Source organism: Prinia subflava, chromosome 2, assembly GCF_021018805.1.
Source record: "Prinia subflava isolate CZ2003 ecotype Zambia chromosome 2, Cam_Psub_1.2, whole genome shotgun sequence".
NCBI classification, from domain to species: Eukaryota; Metazoa; Chordata; class Aves; order Passeriformes; family Cisticolidae; genus Prinia; species Prinia subflava.
The window spans coordinates 101,502,933-101,514,069 of NC_086248.1; the positions used below are offsets into that span (position 1 = coordinate 101,502,933).

Below are 11,137 nucleotides of genomic sequence, written 5' to 3' on the forward strand. Positions count from 1 at the left end.
CATCACTCTGCCAGGAAATCTGTACCCTAGCCTATCAAGGAGAACCCTGCAGTGCCCAGACCCTCTGGAGAGGAGAGGTCCAGGGATGGACACAATTTTCAGGGAGCCTGTGGATATGAGGTAGAGGCTAGGCACATCTGACTTGCTCCAGGTATTTGTCTGTGCCTTGAAATTAGGCAAATATGTTCCTTCTTTCATTGCTTCCATCTTGTGTTGCTTCCCAGACTCTCTTCCAAAGCCAAAGAGCCTAGTGAGCCCAAGACAGGAATCCTCCCCTGCAGCTTTGTGTGATGCCGTGCAAGTGTATTTGTCCTATCTGAATGCATGGATGCAAATCCATTCCTGAATCCTGCAGGCTTTCACACATATTCAAGATGGAAAGGCATTGCAGTACCTCAATCTGCTTCTAATAGTTTGGATGTTTGCCTTACAATCATGTAGTGGTCAGCTTATAAATATTCCCCAGGCTTCTGTATGGGCACCACTCCACCATTGCTTAAAGGAAATTATTGCCCTGTGATCAAACCTCCTCATCCATGCACTGTCCAGCTTTGGGTTTGGTGGGTGTTTTTTGGTTTTTTTGGGTTTTTTGTGTTTTTTGTGGTTTTTGTGGTTTGTTGTTGTTGTTGTTGTTGTTGTTGTGGGTTTTTTTGTTTGTTTGTTTTGGGGGGTTTTTTTGGGTTTTTTTCTGTTTTCTTTCTTTTAAATGAAACAGAAGTCTGTCTTTGGAAAGTGTAGAGTACAGTTCCAGGTTCAAAACAAAGCAAAATGAAATGCTGTCTGAGGTTAACTTTAGTTTTGTCTTCCCAGCTTCCTGACATCCTAAATACAGTGGGGATCAAAAAGCAGAATCGTACTACTGATGTGTGTATGCTAAAGTATGTAAAATTCAAACTACTAATATTGCTAACATTCTCAGATCCAGGACTGGCTCTCCAAGTAGGAGGCAAAGCAAATCTGCTTTTCTGAAGCTGCCTGTTTGTTTACTTCTTCCTGCCATTGCCACATCTCAACAGCAAAGAGCCTTACCAGGACCCAGGGCTTCAAGGCCACAGTACACCCCCCTGCAACATCAGATTAACCAAAATATTGAGCAACTATTGTGAGTTTGTGTCCTGCTTTCAACTTTCAGAGTTAATTTTCCTCTCTCAGAGATGGTTTAGTGCTGCATTTTTGATTCAGGATTACGAACATGTTGATAACACCCTGACAATTTAGTTGTTGCTGAGCAGTTCTTATGCTAAGTCAAGGACTTTTCAGGTTCTCATGCTGCCCTGCCAGCCAGGAAGCTGGAGGTGCACAAGAATTTGGAAAGGGACAAAGGCAGGACAACTGATCCCAAGTGGCTCAAGGGGTATTCCTTATTCCTTATCGTATGGCATCATGCTGAACAATAAAACCGGGGAGAGCTGGCTGCTGGTTTCCAGCCCACTGCTCTGGTACTTCTTGGGCAGTGGTCAGCAGAGGAAGAGCAACTGTACTGTTCATTACTTGATTTATATAATCTCTTATTATTTTCCCTTCCTTTTCTGCCCTGTTGAACTGTCTTTATCCGAATCTACAAGCTTTAATTTTTTTACAATTGTCTCCCCCATCCCACTGGGGAGGAAGTAAGGGAACACCTGTGTGGTGTTCACCTGTCTGCTGGGTTAAACCAAAGCAATTTGGAAGAGGAGCACAATCTTAAAGCCCAAATAACCCAAGTAAAAGCTTTCCCAAAAGCATTTTCTGAAAGAATTACAAGCTTGCTTAAAAAGTGGGAGAAAGGAAAACACCACAGGCTGCATACAGAAGCCCCAACTTGGTTTGTGTTTAACAGCTGAAAGAGAAGAGAGCTTTGAGCTCTGGTTCCTGTCCTCTCCATTCCCCAGAAGGTCTCCTGAAGAGCAAGCAAAGAGAATGACCAACTTTCTCCTGTTGGAAGTGAATATTTTCATCGAGAACTTGGACACCATCCATGGAGCTTGTAACAATACCTTTTAGTCTTCTCCAGGCTGCAAGCTAAGCTGGCTCAGCATGGCTGAGAGGGCCTAGCCATGCATCTCTCACAGGTGAAATGACAGAAAGTTCCAGCCAAGCAGAGCAAGAGGAGGGAAAGGTGGTCTATGTGTGGCAGAGGACAGCTCTGTTTGATGTGTCTGTACTCTGTTTAAAAGCATCAAGTGTTTAGCAGCAACAGGAAACCCAGTTGTCTCCACTTACTAGAGTTTCTTCCCAAAATCTGCTCTGCATGTGGAGGCAAAAAAGAAACCAGTGTGGCTTAAGAGTGAGCTTTTTCCCTGGGGGAGCCATCCCAGGAAGAGACAGGAGATGGTGCTCTAACAGCAGCAGAGAAACAACAATTACCTATCACACCTCCATCGGGTCAGTTACCATCAAAGTAAAGATAATTTTAAAAAAAACCAAAAACCCAACCAACCATACCAAGGATAAAACCAAACAGCCACTCAGCCACGGGGTAAATGTTTTCACTACCAAAACTTCAAGTTTGCCATTCATCCTAATGTTTTAAACTTTGTAGTGTAAAGGCTACACATGCCAGGCAATACCTGGCAGCTGTACACTCTCAGTTCACAATTGCAGCCAGCTACCATAGTCAATGTTTCTCTTGGAATTAAAAAACAATTTTGCACTCAATTCCATGTGAAAATGGCATCTGGGTGTGCCCACCCTCCAACTAGCCTTTGGACAGTTGGCTACTACTAGTGAGGCAACCCCTCAGAAGAGGCTCATGGGTTGACAGCAGGATCAGGGCTCATGAAAAGGATGAGCTCTCTCCAGCTCAGGAGGGATCTCATGGTCCTGCAGCAGCTGAACTCTGACCTCTTGTATGAGGCCTGCAAAAATAAATGAGCAGATCATGCTTCCAATTTGTCATCCATGTTTTAAGGGACAATTTAGCTTTCTACGCATAAGTGTTTTCATATTGAGTATTGGAGCTACTATAGTAGCTTCCTCAAACCATTACATTTCATACCAGTTTCAAATAGAGACAGCTTCGCCCGGGATATTGACAAAACTCAGGACACTATTAATGCTACCTAAAAGGTAAGCATTTATTACCTTTTCAGACAAGAATGTCAGTCTGATAGATTAGCCTGGTTCATGAAGAACTAGAGTGACAGAACAATAATTTCTCTGATTCATACAGAAATAGATCAGACCGATTTCTATCTGTAAGAAATAAAATAGAAATTACTTTTCCCTTATAGGCATTTTTTCCAGATCTGAGAAGTCTTGTTACAGCTTCAACATTAAGAAGTTTCAGATACCACAAAGGTCATCTAAGCCAAATAAACCCAATGCCAAAATTTAAAGAGCTTAATAAAACATCTGTCTACTTCGTAAAGCTCTTCACTGAGGAGAAGCTTTCTCTCCTTTTTCTTATTGCCAATGAATGTGATTATAGAGCATAAGGTGACATACCTGCATGATAAAGTCCTGTTGTTTCCCTGGAAGTTATCCTCCAGCTGCAGTAGAGCACAAACACAGTGTTATCGCTGCAGCAGTAGGACTCAGGAATCCATTGTGTCAGATCCCCTTTGAAGACGAAGACAAAGGCAACCCCAGCCCCACATCTCAATGAAATTACCTTGAATGGAATAAAGGATGTCTGATCCAAAGCTGCCTCGAGGGAAGAGAACAGCATTTTCCCTCGGCTTCTCTGTACTGAGTGGTTAAAGCGGGCAGAGGGAGAACAAAGCTCCAATCATTTCACACCCACATCTCTTTTGTAAGAGCTCTTCTGCTTCTGTAGAGATATGCATCCCTTTTACCTGGAGACAACACTGCAGCAAAAGGAGAGCCTGCTGGGGGTGCTCACCTCACTGGGACAGGCCAGCTTATCAATACTCATTGTTTGCACAAGAACACACCTAACTGCTCCCACACAAGGAGCCTTTGCCTCTGCATCCAACCCCCCCCTGCATGGGACAGGAACCATGGGAGGGTTTTATATTCTTTGTACAGCACTTACCCCCATTAGTCTCTGTCCTCCAGCCATGCTGTAAGGAGGGAAATGGAAATCAAACAAGATTTGAACACTTTCATATCTGATCCAGAAAGTGCAAACTCCTGGAGAGTATTGAAAATGCTTATGTAAAATCTCTTACCCTTATGAAGTAAACTGTTCCAAAATCTACATTAATCCTCTACCCAGGATGCTGCTAATTCAGCCACAGAGGTGCTTTCCCACCACCCTCCCAACATCGTTTCCAAAGGGCTTATTTTCAGCCAGGCACTTTTGAAAACAGCCAGATGCAACAAGCCCTGTGTTGTGCTTGGACCCTTGATTGTTCCCCAGTGCTGGCAGACCGTTGTGAAGATACTGAGTAATTGTAGAGAGATCCAGCCTGGCCAGAGCCAACTGAAGCCACAGGCAGCAAGTGGTACAGATGCCAGACTGTCTGCACAGCCCCTGCACACCCCACCCTGCCTCCTAGTGTGTCATTCCAGCCCTCTGCTACTCTGGATGCTGGAATCTATAAAATTTTTCTCTGTATCATCAGGCCAGAGGAACCCTTTTTCTTGTGGAAAACATACCTTCCCAGAACACCTCCACCCAAAATTCCACATATGTGACACAGCTACAGAACACACCACCAGAAATTTGATGATGAAGGAATAAATACAGCAGATACATCATTAGGCAGCAGTACAGGAAATGAAGCACAGATATACATAAGAAAAATCAGGGTTTAATGATAAATTAGCAGGTAAGAAAGATAATAAAGAACCAGTAAGTGTTTGACATATTCAGTGTCTGTTTGACATATTCAGAATCTTTCTCACAATGAAACTGAGATTCATATCAGACTCATAGTGTTCAATTAGTGGAAGCTATTATGGGAGAAAAGAAGCTTAGAATTTAAGCAGCCATCAGTAGCAATTATCTGGGATTATTTAGGAGTAGCAAAATTTGGGATTTCATTCTTGGTACCACTTGTTAGTTTTCTGATCAGCTCTGAGGGACTGATAAATGTTAAGACTAAAATGTCTCAACCTTGTTTGAACTTTATTTTGAACTGTTGCTTAGAAGTGTGTTTTAACATTAACCACACCTTAGTTGCCATCTCCAATTTTGTTTCAAGAACGGATCTACACTTCCACTTCAGCCTTGATCTTCAGCACTGACTCCACTTCCGGTCCACTCCCAAGATAGTTCACACAACTGACACATGGCTGGTTTGTCACTCCATGTCCTGAAGTTGCTTACAATTTTAGAAGTTTGCTTTCAAACAAAGCAAGCTGCTTTGTCACTTTGACTGTGAAGAATGAATCTGGTTTACAGTTGTCTTTCACTTTAGAACTCCAGCCACTCTGTCATATAAATACAATTTGATGGTGAAATCTCACCACCTTCATGACAATCATCAAAAACCTGCAAAACAAAGCCCTGTGTTAGCAGAGTAATTACTTCCAGTTGGATGGTGCTTACTGTGTGTAACATGCTCCCACGTTTTCTGCATCTTTCCCAGCAGGTCAGCATTAGTCTAAACAGAGGGCAAAACCTAGGAAGTCTTATGGCAGCTCTGAGGGAGAAGAGAAAACCAGATCCCACCACAAAGGGACATACTGGCAAGTTTTACCTACAAACCAGTTCACAGTCCAGGGAGGAGAGACCAAAAGCCAGACAGAAATAATTTTGCTTTGTAAAAACACAGGCAAACCTGGGATCAGAAATATAATAACATAATTTGGAAAGGGCTACACTTGAAAGCATCCTTTCACATACAGTGAGAAACACAGAGACAGGCTGGAAGTGGGAAACACCTGGAAGAGCAGGTGTTTAGACCAATTACAGAACCTGTTACACCACAGCTAAGGCATCATAGGCAGCTTTTAAGCACAGCTGGCTTAGCCCCAAGGCTGACTCATGAGCAGAACTTGCCATGTGGCATCTGGCCATTGCAGGCCTGTGTTCAAGAGCTGCATGCACCACTGATGATACACAGAATTAGTTACTCACAGGGCAGAGTCCACAGGGTGTCCTGACCAATCCAGTGGGCTGGATGAGAGGACTAACGGCTCTGTACAGCCTCATCTGCCCATCCACACTGCCCACTGTCCCCTCCTTGGCAGCAATAATGGTCATCTCCACTTTGCCATCATAGATCAGAGTATTCAAAATGGTCTCAATGTCTTCCATTGACAACTCTACCTAAGAAACAATTTGTGAAGTAGGTGTTAGGAAAGATGTGTGCCAGTGAGTCCTGCAAGGAGGAAATGAGCAAATACCATGAGTAACAAATCCATAGAGTTCTACCCTAGCCCAAAAAAGACACCAGTCTCACTGGGAACTTATGGAGTTGTGCAGATGCAAAAAGAAAAGCAAATACTATTACCTCCTATCTCCTGAGCACTTTTGATTTGCAGTAGCCTTGGTCTTACAAAAAAAACAAACTTCCCCATGTACCTGAGATGTCTCCATTATCCTAGCACAATACAGTTCCAGTTTTGCAGGAAAACAATTGTGAAAAGAAGAAAAAGACAAGACTACTAAAGATATACTTGTTGATGGTGACCAGTAATGGTGGGGTACTTTTTCTTTTTTTCCACCCCTCAAATTCCTTGAAGTGCATATGTAAACTTAGGAGAAATTACAAAATCTAAACCAGCTGGGACAGTTAACAGGAAGTGAATGCTTATTCTTTTATACATTTTTAAAAACCCACATGCACAAACTATCCTGAAATGCCAGGCAGTATCAGTGACCCTACCCAAAAAGCAATGAAGCCACAAAGCTCACCTCCACTACACAAGTTGTGGGGTTCTAAGACACGTATGAGACCTTCAGCAAGTTTGCAATACTCAGCCTCTAGAGCTAATCATGCACTGATAATTTAAACAGTAGTGCGATGAATCTGTTCTGACCTTACTGATGCCCAGTTCACAGATGTATTTCCACACCTCATGGGATGAGGCAAACGAGCTGTTCCTCTGTATCATGGGGTTCTGTTTGCTGTCTCGAGCTGCCTCTGCCTGACAAAAAGCAAAGGTTAGTCACTGCCAAGAGCCTTCTTCCTGGTTCAGTTTCAGGCAGACTCAAAAACAAAACTTGTTTTCCATTTCTGGAACATGTTTAGCATTTAAAACCATGTTCTTAAGACTGGTGTATGTGAGACAATGAGATTGCACACAATCAATATAATTTTATAATAAATTTATACTGTCATTCAGATTAGCATGAAGGAATACCAGCCTTTGGCATTTTGTTGACAAAAAAAAAGTTTCTGCTGTACCTAGAGCCAGTCAAAAATACATTATAACAGAATAGACAAATGCTACAATCTGCAGACATATTTAATGAACCAGGAACAATTTAGACTAGGGGCAATAGTCTACTAGGCAGAGCTACCTGACTGACTGCTGCTTTAGCCCCTCAGAAATGAGGTGTTCTGCAGAAACCTGTGACTTTTCCTATATTTTTTTGGTCCTGTACTCTTTGCTGCCTGGTTTATTTCTTAGTTTAAGACAATTATACAAGGTGGAGACTCCAAAAGTAGTTACTTCCCCCTCAGTTTTTACCAATCTCCTTTCACCAACAAAAAGACAAAATGGGAGAAGATAGAAGGGAAAAAATATCAGATAAAAGATAATAGCTTCCACGGTTCCAGAACTTCCACCAACAACAATCAGAGCAGGACAGGGACAAAACAAAACCTGGACAAAAATATTTCGGCCAAAAGGCTCCAATCCTGCCAAAAAAGCTGGGAAAAACTTCCTGGCCAGTGGCAGGTCCGCCCCCTCCTCAACAAATGGCAGGCAGCTCAAAAATCGTCGAGAGAAGAGGGTCTGACTCCTCCTCAGTTGTCCTAAGCAGCAGTGGGAAAAGGTATTGCAAAATTCCCTCTGGAGCAGGTGTGGACTGCAAAATGCAGCTTCTCGGGTTGTGACTTGGAGACCCCCTTGGACCCCCAGGGAAAACAAAAGCGCTCCCCTCATGTCCGTTTCCTGTTTTTAAAGGGATGCTGCAGCCCCCTTCCAGGATAAAACACACAAGTTTCTCTTTCCCAGGTTGCTGGGTCTCAGGACAGTAATACTCTTGGGAATGCATACAGAAGAAATACACAATTTTGGGTCACCTAGAAGAGTTTGTCATTGGACCTTGGAGACAAAAGACTCCCTTCCTTGTCCAGGGTGTAAAAATATCCATCATTAAAATACACCACCATCACACTTACTGTGACAAAAGTAATAGTCCAGTACAGATTTGCCAACCTAGCTGCAATATTGGCCAACACCTACGGAAAACCGAAGCCTTGCCTTGTACCTTTTTCCAAAACAAATGGCAGATGACTTTAGGACTCACCTTACTCTGCAGAAATTTAAAACACTGTTGATTTAATACCTCCACAAACTCGGACTCGAAGTCCTGGTCACTGTACCAGGCCCCTCCAGTGACAGAGCGGTCAGGCTGCAGGTTGTACAGCATATACACCTTCTTCTTGGATGCCTGTTGGAGGGAAATGGACAGCTCTCAACAGATGAAAGCCTTCATAAGGAAGGAACATTTAAGCAGATAATCTGCAAAAGATGTTTATTATTCCTATACCTAAGGCATAGCAATCCACATGACTCGAGCTATCCTCAACCTGTTTGACCCTCAGGTGAGACAGAGATAAAGAGAAGATCAACCCATTTTGATTCCTAATAATTTTATAACAGTGTTGAAAGACTAGATGAAGCCAGCATCTTTCACATGAACATGAAAAAGCTACTGCTTTTCTATGTCCAACTTCTCCACTTCCACCTGCTTTACCAGATCCACTGTGAACCAGATAATTGAAGACAGACAACAGAGAAGCTGACTTTTGGACCCAGTACCTCTTCCACTTCAAACCTGCACACTAAAGGCAGAGAGTCAAACACTGGTGCACAGTCAAAGAGAAAGCTGGAGGCAAAATTATATTTCTCTGCCCCCAGGCCCCTGTTAAAAGCATAAAAAGCAGGCAGTAGATTTTTGAAATTGTTAAAAAAAAAGTCACAAGATACTCACTGCCACAGATTTAACTGCTTTAATTAGTTTCTTGCTTTCCAAGTTTTTCAGTATCTTGTTGATCTCTGTTAAAGGCAAATTACTTTTGTACCTAATGTCTCTGCTCCAAATACCTGTTAAAAACAGAGAAGTGAACAGAAATAAATAGAAGAAACCATTTGTTTCTGTACATACCAACCAAAAAGTCACATCAGAACACTGCTTGTGTTGCTTGCCTGCGACCCCAGCAAAAGGGAAGGAATGGACAGAAGGGACTGGGGAAAAACAAACAGGTGTGGGGGTATTAGATTTCATATTTGTATTGTCTGGGCAAGCATTTATGACTTTGGACAGGAATGGTCCCATAAGTAAACAGAATTAGTACAATTCCCAATCACCATCACACCTTTGTTGCCTGCGTCCTCTATGATTTGGTAAACCAGCTTCTCTTGATTGTCAGAGCCTTTCATTTTACTGTAAAACACGACAAACATCCAAAATTTGAAAGAAGTTGGATTTGTTTTAAACTACAAACAAGAACTGTGTTCCAGATATGTTTACCCAGCAAACACAGGCTTACCTTGCATTTTGGGAATCTTTGATTCTGTACAGGAGACCTGCACTGCTCCTCAGAAGGTCCAGCTGACCCTAGGAGAGATGGGCACAATGCATTTACTTTCCTTCAAACAGCTGGTTTCAAAAGGTGTTTTGGAAGAATATTGTGAAACTCTAAAATAAAAACTTTATTTAATGTCAAGTAAATAAAGAAAAATTAAAACTAACATTTTTAACCACTGGAAACAATAACAGCCTTGAGGATATTTTTCCCCTGACAAGCTTCCACTTATCATCAGCTATCAGAAATAACAAACAGTTCCTGACCCTTCTCACAATATCTATACAATTTCTATTATTTCCCCTGACTTTCACATGGTACACGGGACATCAGGTTATTGTATACTTTGCTCTCAGTTTCCACCAAAGCACTCATTTGCACAGCAACCCAGAAATCACAGTGGAGCTCTGGAACAATTCCAAGGTCCAGTAGCAAAGTTCTACTTTTTACTAAGTGGCCATTACTGGAAAGCTGACAACTTTGATGGGCAGTGACTCTTAGAAGCAAATTACTGGCATCTCTCACACACACAAAAAGATTGTTCTGCTCTGCATACTTGTGGCAGGAAAAGTCCTTATTTCTTGTTTTGAAGAGGAAAGCAATTAGACAAGCCTAAGAGTGTAAGTGTGTATAACAGCATTAACATTCACTCTTTCATTGCCAGCTGATCCTTTTCTACAGTTACAGCCTTGGTTTTTACGGATTTGGCCTGTGTGCCATCAGAGCAGTCCACAAGCTTGGGATTTTGTGAGGGTTTCAGAGAACAACTTCACATATGAGAGTATGGGCTAACATCCATCCTTTTCTCTACAGCTCGCTAATGTGCCTTTGGGTTATGTATGTGCTGAGGAAGGGGAGGAAGGTGGGCTGTCCCTACCATGGAGAGGAGCCTGTTGATGGCCACAGCTCTCTGCTGGGCTTCCATGTGAGGCATGTCATTCTGGATCACCTGGTCTGTGATGCCATGGGGGAACTGGTGGCACAGCTCAATGATCCTGCAGGGGGAGAGAAGGAGCTTTAAAAAGTCATCTTCTGCTGCATCCAAAACCAAATCCAAACAGGAGTCAGGATGGAAGAGAATGACAAGAGCAACTCAGAGGAAAAGTATCCATCAATTGCTTCTTGAGGGAGCTCGGCACCAAGTCCCCCTGCACCACTTCCCTTTCCAAGACCAGAAGAACTCCGAGACAACAGAAAGTGATCTGACCCAACCCCCGTTGCCCCCTAAGCACCTCCCAGCACGAAACCCTCAGTGTCCCCAACAGCCTTCTCGTTCAGCACCTATTTCCTGATTAACACTCAGGCGTCGAACCACCCTCCTCAGGCCTTGAACGACAAGGCCCCGCCACGCCTGCTGCCCCCCACCCCAAAACACGTCCTTCGTGGCCTCCACACACCCACCCCCCGCCCGGCAGCCTCTCTGCCTGCCTGCGGGCGCCCCCAGCACCTGCTCTCGATGTCCATGGGATCGGGCACCTCCGGCTTCACCTTCACCTCCGCCATAGCACGGCGGGATCGGCCCTGCGGGATGACGTCAGATAAGC

General features: G+C 43.3%; 1 protein-coding gene across 1 annotated transcript; it reads right to left on the reverse strand.

Annotated features, from left to right (window-relative positions):
• Window positions 1–4,677: 4,677 nt before the first annotated feature.
• On the reverse strand, window positions 4,678–11,137 carry POLR3F (RNA polymerase III subunit F). Its single transcript, XM_063391219.1, has 9 exons — window positions 11,041–11,137; window positions 10,471–10,588; window positions 9,558–9,625; window positions 9,384–9,451; window positions 8,999–9,111; window positions 8,312–8,455; window positions 6,874–6,981; window positions 5,969–6,160; window positions 4,678–5,380 (listed from the first exon to the last, which is right to left on the reverse strand). Exons 1-9 carry the CDS (start codon window positions 11,094–11,096, stop codon window positions 5,303–5,305), a joined length of 945 nt encoding a protein of 314 aa, XP_063247289.1. The 5' UTR covers window positions 11,097–11,137; the 3' UTR covers window positions 4,678–5,302.